We start from the raw sequence: 18,287 nt of genomic DNA, 5'->3' as shown, positions 1-18,287 counted from the left end.
ATTTAGAACTGAGAGAGACATAACTCCAAAACAGAGCGACACAGACTCAAAACATGTGGATATTGTGGATACAAAGTGCATGGCGAACAAGGAAATTGCCCAGCTAAAGGCAAAACTGTACTAAATGTGGTAAATGGAATCACTTTGAAAAAGTGTGCAGAGCTTACTGTGGAAAAACAGTACACACAGTGAGCGAAGATGAAATGTCAATCAATGAGTCAAATGATGAACTGTTTATTGATTCAGTGACACAGAAAAGTCACATATCAGAGACAGAATAAGCCTTTGCTGACATTGAGATAGGAACACAAGGCACAAAGCTAAAGTTCAAACTAGACACTGGTGCACAAGTAAACATTATTCCTCTGAATAAGTACCGCAGCTTGACATCTGAGTGCGAGCTACAGCCCACCATGTGCAGACTGACTGGTTATGGTGGTGAACAGCTCCCAGTAAAAGGCACATGCACTTTCAAATGTAAATACAAGGAAAGTGACATGATGTTGGACTTTCACGTTGTTGACACTAGAGCACCTGCAGTGCTAGGTCTTAAAGCATGTTTAGATATGGACCTCATCAAGCTAGTTTTATCAGTGACAGCACCAGTAGAGACAGAAAATGTACTGGAGGAGTTTGCTGATGTTTTTACAGGAATAGGATTATTCCCAGGAGAATGTACCATTCACCTTGACCCAGACGCAACCCCTGTGGTCTCCCCACCGAGAAAGATTCCCCTTGCTCTCCGTGCCCGTCTGAAGAAAGAGTTGGAGAGCATGGAGCAATCTGACATAGTCACCAAGGTTACAGAACCAACTGATTGGGTAAACGCGTTAGTGGTGGTGGAGAAACCACGCACAGGCAAGCTCCGAGTAAGCCTTGTTCAAGTCTCTTGGGTCAAGGCAATCAAACGCCCCCATTATCCTTTACCGACGCTAGATGGTATCACACACAAGCTAGCGGGAGCACACTACTTCAGTGTCATGGACGCTAGATCAGGCTACTGGGCTATCAAGCTCACAGAAGAGTCATCTAAGCTCACAACATTCAACACACGTTTGGACGCTACAGGTTCCGTCGCCTGCCTTTTGGGATTATCTCAGCCAAAGACAAGTTTCAGCGAAAGATCGACGAAGTGTACGAAGGCCTTGACGGAGTTGTGGCAATTGTGGACGACATCCTTGTCTATGGTCGAACCAAAGAGGAGCATGACAGAAACCTCCGCGCGATGCTGCAAAGGTCCCGCGAGAGAGGAGTCCGGCTCAACCCCGAGAAGAGCACAGTCGGCGCTACAGAGGTCAGCTACTTCGGACATCTTCTCACAGCAAATGGAATCAAGCCAGATCCACAGAAGATCTCAGCCATAAAAGAAATGGAGCCACCAAAGAACCGTGCAGAGCTGGAAACAGTGCCTGGCATGGTCAACTACTTATCCAAATTCGCACCCAGCCTCTCTAATGCTAATGCACCCCTGCGTGAACTGCTAAAGCAGTTCAGTGAGTTTCTCTGGGACAAGCAACACGACATTGCTTTCCAGAATGTGAAAGACTTGATCACGAGAGAACCAGGACCAATCCTTGCCTACTACGACCCCAACAAAGAGCTCAGACTCCAAGTGGAAGCATCGAAGTATGGACTAGGTGCAGTGCTACTACAAGAAGGAAAGCCCATCGGCTACGCTTCCAAATCTCTCACAGACTGTGAAATCAACTACGCTCAAATCGAAAAGGAGCTCTATGCCATTCTGTTCTGATGTAAACGTTTCCATCAGTACATATATGGACGACAAGTCATTGTGGAATCCGACCACAAGCCCCTCGAGTCAATTATGAGGAAACCACTAGCCGCAGCCCCGCCAAGGCTACAGAGAATGATCCTTCAAATACAAAAATACGACTTCACAATCACTCACCGTCCAGGCAAAGACATCCCTGTCGCAGACACACTCTCCAGGAAGTTTCTTACCTACAAGGACAGCAGCCTCAGTGAAGGCATGGACATGCAAGTACACAGTGTACAGCAACTTACCATGTAGTGACACAAAATTGAAGGAGATCCAAGCAGAAACAGAAAAGGACTCTCAACTCACACAACTGAGGAAAGTCATACAGGATGGATGGCCTGAGGAGAGGAGAAAATGCCCTCAGAGCGTCTCAGAATTCTGGAACCATCGTGATGAACTATCACAGATCAACGGAATCATTTTCAAAGGAGAGAAAATCATTATTCCTACCAGTCTCAGAGAAGAGATTTTGACAAAGATCCATGCTGGACACATGGGCATGGAAAAGTGCAAACAGAGAGCACGGGACATTATGTTTTGGCCTGGAATGTGCAAACAAATAGAGGACATTGTTGGTAGATGCGCCATCTGTCTTGAACGACGCCCCTCAAACACCAAATGTTACCTCACTGTATCCCAGACCGACCCTGGCAGGTCGTGGCAACCGATCTGTTCACCTGGAACAACGAGGACTACATCGTAACAGTGGACTACTACAGCAGATACTTCTAACTCGACAAGCTTCACAGCACCACATCTGCAGCTGTGATACACAAGCTGAAAGCAGCCTTTGCCAGGCATGGCATTGTAGAGACTTAAATATCTGACAATGGGCCCTGTTACAAATCAAATGAGTTTGAATCCTTCACAAAAGCATGGGAGTTTACACATGTCACCACAAGCCCACATTACCCTCAAAGTAATGGCCTTGCTGAAAAATCTGTGCAGATTGCTAAATCACTCATGGACAAAGCAAAAGCAGACAAGAGAGACCCCTACCTCAGTCTCCTTGAATACCGCAACACTCCAGTTGACAACTTCAAATCACCAGCCCAGCTGTTGATGAGCCGCAGACTTCGCTCAATCCTTCCCAGCACCAACCAGCAGCTGCAACCTGAGGTCGTCAGCTACAAGGAAATGCATGAAAAACGTGCACAGAGACAACAACAACAAAAGCGATACTACGACAGGTCAGCTGGACCACTGCCACCACTGATCGACGGAGAGTCAGTTAGAATCCAGGAGCATGGCCTCTGGAAGCCAGCAGTCGTCATCCAGCCAGCTGACACTGAACGCTCATATCATGTCCGCACCGCAGAAGGAGCGGTGTACCGCCGCAATCGTCATCACTTACTGAACACAAAAGAACAACACACTGATGAGATGAACTGTTCCCCTGAAAGAGAACGTGATGGACTAAACACACACACAGCACAACATACACCATACTTACCTGCAACACCACAAGAGCTGTTGACTGACACAGAAGCATGCTCAGCATCATATCACACAAGGTCAGGAAGAGAGGTCAAGCACAGAGCTATCCTAGACCTGTGAAATGTCAAAGGGTGTAGGCGAATCGCTGCCCTGAAAGAGTTCGACTGTAAACTTGTTATTGAAAGTTCACTTGAAATGCTTTGGTATTGTATTTGTTGAAATGTTAAAATGTAATTTCTACTGTGAAAGCTGAGTTGCTGAGAATCCCTTGTTCGGAAAGTAACAGTATGTTGGATCATTGGTTCAGAGTCTGTTGATTCAGTTGGTGTAGTATGCAATATAAATGGTTACTTACCTTGAGTTCAAACTGCAGAGCATGTTTTCAAAAGAAACGCTTAGAATATGTAAACATTTTATTTTGTTTAAAAGAAGGGGGATGTAATATTCATATGTGTAAACATACTGAATTATAATTGGATGCATTTTACCGCGTATCATACTGTGCTATGATTGGTTAAGACCACCCAGATGGTTAGGTCATGGTCAGTTGATCATGGTTGGAGATAGGTGAACATGCCAGTTGTAGCTAGCTAATAAAGAGTTATGTTAAGAAATATCCGGTAGTACTGCGTTTTATTATTTTGTACAAAACAAGACACCCAGGTCCACAATAAATGTTGCTTTGTTCTATAAAGTCCATAATTTATGTCCAAATAGCTCCTTGTTGTTAGCGCGTTCAGTAAACTACTCCAAGTGTAGGAAGCGTGTGGAAAATGTCACGACGAAAAGTAAAAAAAGTTATATTTACCTTCGTTCAAACATGTCAAACGTTGTATAGCATCAATCTTTAGGGCCTTTATCACTTAGAACTTCAATAATATTCCAACCGGACGATTGCAATGTCTTGAAAAACGTTTTGGAACACAGCTAACTCTCACGTGAATGCGCGCCACTGAACGCCAGTACCTTCCTGAGTCATCAACTTCCAACTTCCTCTGTTCGCTCTCTGTTCATCATAGACGCCTCAAACAACTTTCTAAAGACTGTTGACATCTAGTGGAAGCCTTAGGAAGTGCAAAATGAACCCTAAGTCACTGTGTGTTCGATAGGCAATGACTTGAAAGGACTACAAGCACCAGAATTCTCACTTCCTGGTTAGATTCTTCTCAGGTTTTTGCCTGCCATATGAGTTATATTATACTCACAGACATCATTCAAACAGTTTTAGAAACATCAGAGGGTTTTCTATCCAAATCTACTAATAATATGCATATTCTAGTTCCTGGGCCCGAGTAGTAGGCCGTTTAATTTGGGTACGTTTTTCATCTGGCTGTGAAAATACTGCCCCCTACCCTAGAGAGGTTAAGACATTGCCTCGAATCTACGTTGTGCCCTTATATTTCACTTCTCTCATTAACTTTTTAAACCACAAACCCCGGCCTGGTCGGTTGTCTGTTTTGCAAGCAATTCCCGGAAGTCTCGCGATGTTGCGCCTCTGGGTTTAGTAACTCTGTTGTGGTGAATCTCCGTTTTGCATCCTTTCTGAAGACACTAAAGAAAGAATTTTCAACAGCAGATGGACACCACACAGATTGAACTATTTTAGAGAGAACTTGGACTAGGAAAGATGTGTGCCTTTGATACCAAAATGTGAGTTAAACGTATTTTAAAAACATTGCCTTTATACAATAGTTACAATGCAATAAATCAATTAAACTTATTTTCAGAGCGTTGCAAGTTGCAAACTTTTTATTCATTCTCCAGAGCATGTAGCATCTGTAGAAAATCAATTAATAAAATTATAAAAAGTGGCACATATTTCCTGACAGTGAACTGATAATGTTATTTTAATATAAACCCTGATGATACTGTGCAAAGTGGAATGGACATAGGACGCAATGTATTGCTTCAATCTAAATGTAAGACAGCATCATTTTCAGGTGAAACATGTATACAATAAAAGATTTCAATACAAATAGACATTTTCACATATCCAATAATCTCGTACAGGATTTAATTTAAACTGGCTCAGTGGTGGGGCGCCTCTCCTTATCACAAAGCTTCCTTAGATTTCTCTTCAGCCTTGGTGATTTCAGAGATTCTTATGCGTCCATCCCTAGAGTTGTCCTAAGGAGGGTCCAGAGATGCCATCTAGGCAGATGTCTCTATGACCCTCTCTCCATTGGTTTTCAGTCAGTCACTCTTTGAGCCTATTATGCAGTACAAAGTCATGGAGACAACCATCGCCAATATCTAGGGAAACAGGAACAGTAAATAAATGCTTTGGTTATGCTAAACTTTTGAACAAAGCCCACTGTACACAACATCACATTATTTCTGATGAATTTGCATCAAAGCGTCTACATTTACATTTGTGGTATTTCAAAACAAAAGAGAATGTGACCTTGAAATATACAGAGGGAGGGAAGGAGTCAACAGTACCTCAAGGGCAGCGATTCCCAATGCCACTGCCACAATGACAATAGTGTTTTCATCAATCAGTTTCATAAGCTTTGGGAAGCAGCCGGTGATTGTCTGTGGGGACACACAAATGTAATACAGTTATTTAGACAGGTGAAACCACTGGGTGTCCAACTGTAAAGTGTGTTACATTCTCAAATGGGCATTCCATTGATGAGTTTGAGTATGGATGGAGTGTGATTAACTTGTTGAGGTGATGAGTTCAGAGCTCGTACCAAGTTTGGACCCGCACTGACTACAGTGTTAACTCAAAATGACACATGACTAGGTTCCAGTTTAACAACGTTTACTTCACCGTACATCGTCACCATTACACTCAGGCCAGTTCCATCAACAGTTATACTACTGCGCAGGAGTACTAATAACAGTGATATCACCGTAATAAAATAAATATAGGGATCCTTAAAACATGAACTTAACATACAGCACTTGTATCATCACAAGAGCTGAAAACAGCACTGTGGCAGCACTGTTGAGGATAGAGATGGGTGTATTTTTCAAATGGAGAGTCAGTGAAGTCTGTATAATTGTAGAATCCACAGCACTTTAGCTAGAGTGGACACAGAGAGATCTTATTAGAACAATTCTGTTGACAAAACTGAATAAGATTTCTAATACACAAGCGCATATAAATGACATAATGTTATTTGAGACATTATTTGTAGGCCTAACATCTTATTTCCAAGGTATTAAAACAGGCCGGCAGGATATTGTAAACTACCGTATCCATAGTAGCATTCCAGAGAGCGGTGACGTCTGAATTTTCTCCATAGTCCTTCTTAATGTTCTGAATCACTTTGGTGCCCAGTTTCTCAATCAACTGACCTACCTGAAAGACATAACACAAATCACACACTCTTAGAAAAAAGGGTTCCAAAAGGGTTCTTCAGCTGTCCCCATAGGAGAACCCTTTTGGGTTCTATGTTGAACCCTCTGTGGAAAGGGTTCTCATGGAACCCAAAAGAGTTCTACCTGGAACTAAAAGGGTTTTACCGCGAACCAAAAGGGGTTCTTCAAAGGGTTCTCCTATAGGGACAGCCAAAGAACCCTTTAGATAGCACCTTTTTTTCTAAGATTGTAGTCTTTTCATCAAATTCTCCACAGACAGTCTTTAACCCACTTTAGCAATATGAGGAGAGTGAATGGGCTCTATGTACGCTTACCAAGGGTTTAAACACCAGGATAACCACTGCTCCAGCCACCTCTGCAATGAACAACACCAACACAATCAGAAAGAACTAGAAAGAGAGGAAAAGGAGACAATAAGAAAGAGAGATTGAGTGGTTGGACTGAGAAAACCGATTACAGTGCATTTACACACATTTCAATTATACTGAACAAAACTATAAAACACAACATGTAAAGTTTTGGTCCCATGTTTCATGAGGTGAAATAAAAAAGATCCCAGAAATGTTCCATATGTCAAAAAGCTTATTTCGCTCAAATTTTGTGCAAATTTGTTTACATCCCTGTTAGTAAGCATTTCTCCTTTGCCAAGAGAATCCATCCACCTGACAGGTGTGGCATATCAAGAAGCTGATTAAACAGCATGATCATTACACAGGTGCACCTTGTGCTGTGGACAATAAAAAGCCACTCTAAAAATGTACAGTTGTCACACAACACAATGCCACAGATGTCTCAAGTTGAGGGAACATGAAATTGGCATGCTGACTGCAGGAATGTCCACCAGAACTGTTGCCAGAGATTGTAATGTTCATTTCTCTACCATAAGCCGCCTCCATCGTCGTTTTAGAGGATTTGGGAGTAGGTCCAAACGGCCTCACAACCGTAGACCACGTGTAACCACTCCAGTCCAGGACCTCCACATCTGTCTTCTTTACCTGCGGGATTGTCTAAGACCAGCCACCCAGACAGCTGATGAAACTGTGGGTTTGCACAACCAAAGGATTTCTTCACAAACTGTCTCAGGGAAGCTCGTCTGCATGCTCGTCGTCCTCACCAGGGTCTTGACCCGACTGCAGTTTGGCATCATAACCAACTTCAGTCGTTATGAAGTTGCTCCTCTTTAATGGCGGATTTTTATTAGATTTTTTTCAGGATTTTTTTGTTGGAATTCTATCTCTCACTGTTCAAATAAACCTACTATTAAAATTATAGACTGATCATTTCTTTGTAAGTGGGCAAACGTACAAAATCAGCAGGGGATCAAATACTTTTTCCCCCCCACTGTATACTGAATAGCTCATGTTTGAGGTGACCTACCATGAGTAGCATACACCTGCTCTCCTTCATGGCGCCACAGCAGCCCAGGAAACCTACGATCAGCAGCACTGCCCCCACAGCAATCAACAGGTATCCCACGTTTAGGATCTGTTTCATCTCCGCCGGAGCGTCTTTTATACCCTTGAGGAACCCCAGGATCGAGCCGCTGTCCACCTTCACCCAGATCCCCACGCCCAGGATGGCAGCGCCCGCCAACTGGGGGAAGAGAGCATAGCATTGTTGGGTGGTTTCCATTAATTCAATGAAGACCACATCAACTGCTGCCCTTTGTGTCTTACATAACATGCACATACAGTGCCTTCTGAAAGTATTCATGGCCCTTGACTTATTCCACATTTGGTTTTGTTACAGCCGGAATTCAAAATGGATTAAATTGATTTTTCCCCTCACCCATCTACATACAGAAATCCCATTTACTGTACATAAGTATTCACACACTTGAGTCAATACTTTGGCTGGGCCACTTTAGGACTTTCATATATTCTATTCTTCATATTCAACGCAGCGTTGCTTTGGATGTATGCTTGGGGTCATGGTACTGTTGGAAGGTAAATCTTCACCCCAGTCTAAGGTCGTTTGTACATCTGAAGCAGCAGGTTCTCATTAAGGATTTGCCTGTATTAGGCTCCTTTCATTGTTCCCTCTATCCTTACCAGTCTCCCAGTCCCTGCCGCAGAAAATAATCCCCATAGCATAATGCTTCCACCACCATGCTTCACGGTAGAGATGGTGTTAGATGGGTGATGAGCTGTGCCTGGCTTTCTCCAGACATAGCGCTTTGCATTCAGGCCAAATAAATACATTTTTGTCTCATCAGAACACAGAATCTTTTGCCTTATGATCTCAGGGTCTTTCACTCCAGGCGTGCTGTCATGTGCCTTTTTCTCAGGAGTGGCTTCTGTTTGGCCACTCTCCCATAAAGCCCAGATTGGTGAAGTGCTGTAGAGACTTATCCCTCTGGTAGGTTCTCAGCCAAGGAACACTGTAGTTCTGTCAGAGTGGTCATTGGATTCTTGGTCACCTCCCTGACCAAGGTCCTTACCCGGTTGTTCATTTTGGTCGGACAGACAGCTCTAGGCAGAGTCTGAGTAGTCCCATATTTATGGAGACCACTGTGCTCTTGGAAACTTTCAACAGTCTTGAAATTGTTTTATACCCTTCCCCAGATAGACTTTTGTGATGATGCATCTATCTCGGAGAGTTCCTTGGACTTCATGGTAAGGTTAATGCTCTGACATATACTGTTAACTGGGGGACCTTATATAGACAACTGTGTTTCTTCCTACAGTCATGGCCAAAAGTTTTGAGAATGACACAAATATTAATTTTCACAAAGTTTGCTGCTTCAGTGTCTTTTTAGATATTTTTGTCAGATGTTACTATGGAATACTGAAGTATAATTACAAGCATTTCATAAGTGTCAAAGGCTTTTGACAATTACATGAAGTTAATGCAGAGTCAATATTTGCAGTGTTGACCCTTCTTTTTCAAGACCTCTGCATTCCACCCTGGCATGCTGTCAATTAACTTCTGTGTCACATCCTGACTGATGGCAGCCCATTCTTGCATAATCAATGCTTGGAGTTTGTCAGAATTTGTGGGTTTTTGTTTGTCCACCCGCCTCTTGAGGATTGACCACAAGTTCTCAATGGGATTAAGGTCTGGGGAGTTTCCTGGCCATGGACCCAAAATATCGAATTTTTGTTCCACGAGCCACTTAGTTATTACTTTTGCCTTATGGCAAGGTGCTCCATCATGCTGGAAAATGCATTGTTCGTCACCAAACTGTTCCTGGATGGGTGGGAGAAGTTGCTCTCGGAGGATGTGTTGGTACCATTCTTTATTCATGGCTGTGTTCTTAGGCAAAATTGTGAGTGAGCCCACTCCCTTGGCTGAGAAGCAACTCCACACATGAATGGTCTCAGGATGCTTCACTGTTGGCATGACACTTTACTGTTGGCATGGTAGCGCTCACCTTGTCTTCTCCGGATAAGCTTTTTTCCGGATGCCCCAAACAATCGGAATGGGTATTCACCTGAGAAAATGACTTTAACCCAGTCCTCAGCAGTCCAATCCCTGTACCTTTTGCAAAATATCAGTCTGTCCCTGATGTTTTTCCTGGAGAGAAGTGGCTTCTTTGCTGCACTTCTTGACACCAGGCTATCCTCCAAAAGTCTTCGCCTCACTGTGCGTTCAAATGCACTCACACCTGCCTGCTGCCATTCCTGAGCAAGCTCTGCACTGGTGTTGCCCAGATCCCACAGCTGAATCAACTTTAGGAGACGGTCCTAGCGCTTGCCCCTTCACAACAATTGAACTGCTCTCCTTGAAGTTCTTGATGATCCGATAAATGGTTGATTTAGGTGCAATCTTACTGGCAGCAATATCCTTGCCTATGAAGCCCTTTTTGTGCAAAGCAATGATGACGGCACGTGTTTCCTTGCAGGTAACCATGATTGATAGAGGAAGAACAATGATTCCAAGCACCACCCTCCTTTTGAAGCTTCCAGTCTGTTATTCAAACTCAATCAGCATGACAGAGTGATCTCCAGCCTTGTCCTTGTCAACACTCACACCTGTGTTAACGAGAGAATCACTGACATGATGTCAGCTGGTCCTTTTGTGGCAGGGCTGAAATGCAGTGGAAATGTTTTTGGGGGATTCAGTTCATTTGCATGGCAAAGAGGGACTTTGCAATTAATTGCAATTCATCTGATCACTCTTCATAACATTCTGGAGTATATGCAAATTGCCATCATACAAACTCAGGCAGCAGACTTTGTGAAAATTAATATTTGTGCCATTCCCAAAACTTTTGGCCACGACTGTACATCTTGTCCAAACAATTTAATTTGTCACAGGTGGACTCCAATCAAATTGTAGCGACCTCTCAAGGATGATCAATGGACATTGGATGCACCTGGGTTCAATTTGGAGTCTCATAGCAAAGGGGTGTGAATACTTACACTACCGTTCAAACGTTTGGGGTCACTTAGAAATGTCCTTGTTTTTTAAATTAAAGCACATTTTTTGTCCATTAAAATAACATCAAATTGATCAGAAATGCAGTGTATACGTTAATGTTATAAATGACTATTGTAGCTGGAAACGGCAGATTTTTTATGGAATATCTACATAGGTGTACAAAGGCCAATTATCAGCAACCATCACTCCTGTGCTCCAATGGCACATTGTGTTAGCTACTCCAAGTTTATCATTTTAAAAGGCTAATTGATCATTAGAAAACCCTTTGGCAATTATGTTAGCACAGCTGAAAACTGTTGTGCTGATTAAAGAAGCTATCAAACTGGCCTTCTTTAGACTAGTTGAGTATCTGGAGCATCAGCATTTGTGGGTTTGATTACAGGCTCAAAATGGCCAGGAACAAAGCGCTTTCTTCTGTGAAGGGAGTAGTACACAGCGTTGTACAAGATCTTCAGATTCTTGGCAATTTCTCACACGAAATAGCCTTCATTTCCCAGAACAAGAAAAAACTGGCAACTTTCAGAAGAAAGTTATTTGTTTCTGGCCATTTTGAGCCTGTAATCGAACCCATAAATGCTGATGCTCCAGATACTCAAATAGTCTAAAGAAAGCCAGTTGATTGCTTCTTTAAATTAGAACAGTTTTCAGCTGTGCTGAAATAATTGCAAAAAGGGGTTTCTAATGATCAATTAGCCTTTTAAAATGATAAACTTGGATTAGCTAACACAACGTGCCATTGGAACACAGGCGGGATGGTTGCTGATAATGGGCCTCTGCATGCCTATGTAGATATACCATTAAAAACCAGCCGTTTCCAGCTACAATAGTAATTTACAACATCTACACAGTATTTCTGATCAATTTGATGTTATTTTAATGGACAAAAAAGTGCTTTTCTTTCAAATACAAGGACATTTCTAAGTGATCCCAAACTTTTGAATGGTAGTGTATGTAAATTAGATATTTCTGTATTTCATTTTCAATAAATTGTCAAATTTCTAAAAGCATGTTTTCAGTTTGTTATTATGGGGTATTGTGTGTCAATGGGTGAGATTTTTTATTTTATTTAATACATTTGTAATTCGGGCTGTAAGAACAAAATGTGGAAAAAGTCAAGAGGTATGAATACGTTCTACATTTCTCTTTTCATCATTTTTTTATGTCTACATAGGTATTTTCCAGTAAAATGAAATATTTTTTTTATTTAATAGCTCCTTCAAATTCTCTGACATTCATGCTGCATTTACCTTGCAGCACATCACACTATTCTACTCTGTGCCCAATCTTATTTATCTGGTCCAAAATGACATGTCTGTGTCATAAAAAGGAGTAAAAACACAACAAACGTCTGTCCTTTTGTTCCATGTTCTCATAACTTTTTCACATTGCAATTTAGATTCAGTTTTTCTGGGACAAGGAATAAGGATAAGGAGTGGTAAGTGATAAGGATCGATAAGGAGTGTTCTGATTGCCTGCAGATACATTATTGTGAAGCCTAACTGAACTCCGTTGCTATTATCATCAATAATTTACTCAAAAAGATGAAAAAAATCTCCAACTTACAAAGATGATGCCATTAAAGACAAACATCATGATTTTGAGAAAATCGAAGCAACCCATTCTTGATGAATTATTCTGCCTGGAAGATAAAAGGTGAGAAAGGGAACATTGTTATGAATAATCATCTATGGTAATGATGAGAATGTTTAGAACTTCTATGAGACTTCTGTATCATTAAGATGAGATCAGAGGTCAAAAGTCAACTAAATCTACTGCCTATGTCTGTAGCCTACTGTCTATAGGCCTGTTTAGAGGAGAATGCATAATGACCAAAGGTTCTCTTTAATTCATTTGGGAAGTACTATCTTAACATAACAGCTAAATGATGGACTTCTTATGTTATTTATCAATGACATTTTGCAAATTGTATGTTGAGGGTTTTGGTCAATCTTATCTTGCAAACTTACACCAGGAACATTTCTACACCTGAAAAAACATTTGACTCATATTGAATGATATTGGAAGGTGACAGTTATGGTTTTGTGGACACAATCAGTCACTAAGGAAGCAAATATATATTCTGTCAAACAACAGCGACAAAACATTTCTCTACTACTTTAGCACAGAGTTGTTCCGTGTCATTTGCAATGAGTTGTTATGTCTGGCTAATTAGGTGACGGATTAACAGTTCTACACAATCCTTGATGCTGTTTGTTGTCTCTGACTTGTTAGCAGGAAACCAGCCCTTTGTCATCTACAGTAAGACGCAGGAAGGAAGGAGTGGGGAAAAACACCAGCCACTTAACTTATCCTCCCTATCACCAACAAGAGTTAAGTGAGCCTTTGCTTTAGAATTAAGGAAAGTCCAAAGGCAACGACAAGGCAGCATGTCCCACTGTATTTTCATTTAAATGGGCCCCTAAACAAATGAACTGGCCCCTAAACAGATTAAAAATTTTACAAGAGTCAGACCAGTCCCAAAGCCTAATTGTCAGAAAGAGTATACACAGTAATTCACTTGATGTCTGAAAACCCTCTTCCACCTGGGGCCACTAAATGTTCTATGCAAAAGACATCCAATTACAAGAAAACTATCAAAATGTTCAACATGGTCTGCTATTCAGATGAGAACAGTGTCCATCACCTGTCCAGACTGTACAAAGAAATTGTAAGGAACTTTATCTTCCTTGCCCTCAGTGTCAATCAGGGGCCTATTAAAACACAGGAGCCCATTACACACACACACACACACACACAACACACACACACACACACAGCAGGTTTATGTCCTGTCCCGTTTTGCTAGTTACACCATCTGTGGATCATCTCATCGTGCTCTGTTTTATGACCCCATGTGGTGCCCTTTACCACTATGTGTGTTTAGGACTGTCTGTCCCTAGTGTGTCTGACTGCATATGACCCCATACGATGGGAACAGTGATTGAGTGACTAAACGACAGCTAGTTTGTACTGTACTCAAGGAGTTTCTGATTGACATACATGTCATTTTCTTTCTGATTTTATGATTAAAGTATCCATAATAGTGTGTTTATCTTATACGGTCCCAGATAGAGTACTTAGAAAGTGAAACGGCATCGGCATACAGTACAAGTACTGAGAGATGGATGCTAAACGTCAGGATGTTTATCACTGTGTCAGTGTTTAGCCATGAGCATCAGGTTAGTCATATGAAGGGGCCATAGCGCGCATAGTAACATCCTGAATTGGTTTTCCCTCTTTCATTCACAGAGTTTTTCCTGCAAGTGGCCACTCATCTTCTGCCTTCACAAAGCCATAGGCAACAGCGGAGTCCATAGTTATACATCAGAAGGCTAACAACCACAGTCACATGCAAATGACTAACAAAACATCCCAGCCAGGAGCCATCAACACACAGTACAAAGACACCAACAGAAATGTTGAGGAGTGCCATTTTGAGCTAGACAGTGAATTACAACCTCAAGGCACTGTATTGTAATGAGTCGACACATAATATTGGTCCTTTCATGTTTTGAAAAAAAATGGACACTGTTATTTACCCTGTTTAAAGGCAAATGCAACACGAAGGTGAGTATAATATACAGTAGCTATGGCCCTTAGGACTTTACATGCTTTCAAAATTAAAATGCAATAAACACAAAGCAGCTAAATAACCCACAATCCCAATGTAAAGAACATAATTTAGACAAGAGCAACCTAAAAACAAACTCAATAGCTACAATGATCAGGTGAATTTCAGGAAAGTATTCTTTAAGCTGCTGAATAATATGACACAGTGAGTGGCACAGCTTTGTTGATATCATGTTAGGAGTAATGTGGTATTCAGTCATGAAGACCGGGATAATGAATTCATCCACAACGAAGCCGGTGGGGACACACCTGGTGACAAACATTTCCTGGAATGATGATCAAGATAGCAAATGTCTGTTGACAACCATGCCAATTAACGACTAGAAGAAAGAAAGTATATACATCATATTTATCAAAGCTTCATCTCCGTCAGCTGTCATCCCATGTAACAGTTTAACTAATATGGTTCAATGAAGATTCCTAACATGTAGTCTACTCCAAAATGGGAAAGTTTTAAATGTATGAAGAATTACATTGTTGAAGGTGGGTTTCCTCATGAGCCCTGAGTAATGGGGTTTTGGCTTAATGGTAATACATGAAAATATTCCATTCCATAAGGACAAATCTAAATAATTGTCAGAAAGAGTATACACAGTAATTCACTCACAGAGACAAACCCTGTCAGACTCTCTGTCTGAGCTGAGCGTGCTAAAACTCTAAACACTGGACAAATCTAAAAGCATGTCATGAGCTATGTTTCCATCCAATTGGCGACAGATTTTCATTTGAATATTCGAAAATGTGTATAAAAACTATGCGCATTTTCCCAGCAGAGATATGTTTCCATCAAATTGTTTTGCTGCAGATAAAAGGCTATGTGTGCAACATAGTGCACATAAACATATTTTGCAGTTAAATTCTCAGTTAAAAATCGGTTTCCATCCCATTTTCAACTCTACTGATGGTTTTCTCACAAAAAAGTGCCTTGGGCTACATAAAGTACCACAGCAAGAAAAAAGTGTTTCTAAAAATCCCCTGTGGGGAAAAAAGAATGGTGGAAAAACGATTGGAACCATTTCCCTGTTTGACCGCTAGCTTTTATGGGTATTATGACGCCTCCATTGTGGGGCTCTATAGTAAGTGTGTCCACTCTGGTATTGGCACGTGCTAAAGAGTACGTATGAGATTATTATGGACAAAAGAGCGAGATTAAAAAATATACACTGCTCAAAAAAATAAAGGGAACACTTAAACAACACAATGTAACTCCAAGTCAATCACACTTCTGTGAAATCAAACTGTCCACTTAGGAAGCAACACTGATTGACAATACATTTCACATGCTGTTGTGCAAATGGAATAGACAACAGGTGGAAATTATAGGCAATTAGCAAGACACCCCCAATAAAGGAGTGGTTCTGCAGGTGGTAACCACAGACCACTTCTCAGTTCCTATGCTTCCTGGCTGATGTTTTGGTCACTTTTGAATGCTGGTGGTGCTTGCACTCTAGTGGTAGCATGAGACGGAGTCTACAACCCACACAAGTGGCTCAGGTAGTGCAGCTCATCCAGGATGGCACATCAATGCGAGCTGTGGCAAGAAGGTTTGCTGTGTCTGTCAGCGTAGTGTCCAGAGCATGGAGGCGCTACCAGGAGACAGGCCAGTACATCAGGAGACGTGGAGGAGGCCGTAGGAGGGCAACAACCTAGCAGCAGGACCGCTACCTCCACCTTTGTGCAAGGAGGAGCAGGAGAAGCACTGCCAGAGCCCTGCAAAATGACCTCCAGCAGGCCACAAATGTGCATGTGTCTGCTCAAACGGTCAGAAACAGACTCCATGAGGGTGGTATGAGGGCCCGACGTCCACAGGTGGGGGTTGTGCTTACAGCCCAACACCGTGCAGGACGTTTGGCATTTGCCAGAGAACACCAAGATTGGCAAATTCGCCACTGGCGCCCTGTGCTCTTCACAGATGAAAGCATGTTCACACTGAGCACATGTGACAGAGTCTGGAGACGCCGTGGAGAACGTTCTGCTGCCTGCAACATCCTCCAGCATGACCGGTTTGGCGGTGGGTCAGTCATGGTGTGGGGTGGCATTTCTTTGGGGGGCCGCACAGCCCTCCATGTGCTCGCCAGAGGTAGCCTGACTGCCATTAGGTACCGAGATGATTCTCAGACCCCTTGTGAGACCATATGCTGGTGCAATTGGCCCTGGGTTCCTCCTAATGCAAGACAATGCTAGACCTCATGTGGCTGGAGTGTGTCAGCAGTTCCTGCAAGAGGAAGGCATTGATGCTATGGACTGGCCCGCCCGTTCCCCAGACCTGAATCCAATTGAGCACATCTGGGACATCATGTCTCGCTCCATCCACCAACGCCACATTGCACCACAGACTGTCCAGGAGTTGGCGGATGCTTTAGTCCAGGTCTGGGAGGAGATCCCTCAGGAGACCATCCACCACCTCATCAGGAGCATGCCCAGGCGTTGTAGGGAGGTCATACAGGCACGTAGAGGCCACACACACTACTGAGCCTCAATTTGACTTGTTTTAAGGACATTACATCAAAGTTGGATCAGCCTGTAGTGTGGTTTTCCACTTTAGTTTTGAGTGTGACTCCAAATCCAGACCTCCATGGGTTGATAAATTGGATTTCCATTGATTATTTTTGTGTGATTTTGTTGTCAGCACATTCAACTATGTAAAGAAAAAAGTATTTAATAAGATTATTTCTTTCATTCAGATCTAGGATGTGTTGTTTAAGTGTTCCCATTATTTTTTTGAGCAGTATATATATATTTAAACGGTAGCAAAGCATCGATTATCATGTCACCATAATAAGACCCTCGATATTTATTGGGAAGGCGCATCAACACCTTTCACTATCACCACCCTGTTAAATTAATCATAATTGATTTAATCTGTAACCTAATACAGTTCATGCTTTCCCGACAAATCGTAGTGGGGGACTACAAATCATCGCCTAACTCCCAAATTTACTTCGATAGGATGGTCATTATATCAATATTTGCGCATAAAAGCGTTTCCACCTACATTTCTCGCATCATTTATTTTACCGACACAAAAAGGTCTCACCTTGTCTAGCGTATTTTTGTTTTGTCGACATTTTGAAAGTTTACCGAAAAATGTTCTGTTGCCATTAGGCTTGTGACATTTTTTTTTATCCGACATCTACTTTACTCGCCTAAAACGGTTGGATGGAAACCTGGTCATAGAGAGGAATAATTACAGGCTTGAGTCAAGGTCTCAGGAGACGAACAAATAATTAATTGTCAGTGCACCTGACTACAGGAGAATATAAAACACAACATCAAATTACTACTCTATGGAGCATTTTCAACAACCAGATGAGTCAACCCTTGTTATTCTCATTTACAATAGTCTACCCTACAGTGAAGTGGTACAACAGGTTTCGTTGAGACTCAGAGAGGGAGTCTGGGCCTTACCTTCACTGGGGTGATGGAGAGCGAATGTGGGAGTCAGTAAACTGGCTAATTTACCTGTGTCCTCGGAGAGTGACCTGTACTGCGTTTTTCTCTCTTCTACACACAAACTCACTCGTTCTCTTCCTGTGCTTCTCGGTGACTGCAGGTTGGTTGTAAACAGTGAGGGAGGGGGCGTGCTGAGGCAAACAGGTGGGAGTGAGGCAGGTTTCAGAGGCAAGGAGCTCACTTCCCTGTGGAGTAGAAGTCCCACCTGAGGGAGTCACAGCAATGTTACAGCTACATACACACAGGCATAAGCACATTCTTCTGTCCCCATTTT

General features: G+C 42.2%; 1 protein-coding gene across 1 annotated transcript; it reads right to left on the bottom strand.

Annotated features, from left to right (window-relative positions):
- Positions 1 to 4,958: 4,958 nt before the first annotated feature.
- LOC106601289 (tetraspanin-1) lies at positions 4,959 to 18,269 on the bottom strand. Its single transcript, XM_014193390.2, has 8 exons — positions 18,023 to 18,269; positions 12,494 to 12,569; positions 7,925 to 8,140; positions 6,862 to 6,936; positions 6,420 to 6,527; positions 6,123 to 6,248; positions 5,660 to 5,752; positions 4,959 to 5,470 (listed from the first exon to the last, which is right to left on the bottom strand). The coding sequence occupies exons 2-8, from the start codon at positions 12,548 to 12,550 to the stop codon at positions 5,411 to 5,413; spliced, it is 735 nt and encodes a 244-aa protein (XP_014048865.1). The 5' UTR covers positions 12,551 to 12,569; positions 18,023 to 18,269; the 3' UTR covers positions 4,959 to 5,410.
- Positions 18,270 to 18,287: the final 18 nt, after the last annotated feature.

This window comes from Salmo salar, chromosome ssa06, assembly GCF_905237065.1.
Source record: "Salmo salar chromosome ssa06, Ssal_v3.1, whole genome shotgun sequence".
Classification (NCBI taxonomy): Eukaryota; Metazoa; Chordata; class Actinopteri; order Salmoniformes; family Salmonidae; genus Salmo; species Salmo salar.
Note: the sequence above shows the minus strand (reverse complement) of the source record. Positions and strands in the feature narration are given on the sequence as shown.

What these genes read in the sequence shown, in the direction of transcription:
- LOC106601289 (XM_014193390.2), bottom strand. Translation starts at nt 12,550, where the DNA reads ATGGGTTGCTTCGATTTTCTCAAAATCATGATGTTTGTCTTTAATGGC. An exon ending in TCTTTAATGGCATCATCTTT is followed by an intron (nt 8,141 to 12,493) that starts GTAAGTTGGAGA and finishes CTCTTCCCCCAG; the next exon opens with TTGGCGGGCGCTGCCATCCT. An exon ending in GCAGGTGTATGCTACTCATG is followed by an intron (nt 6,937 to 7,924) that starts GTAGGTCACCTC and finishes CTCTCTTTCTAG; the next exon opens with TTCTTTCTGATTGTGTTGGT.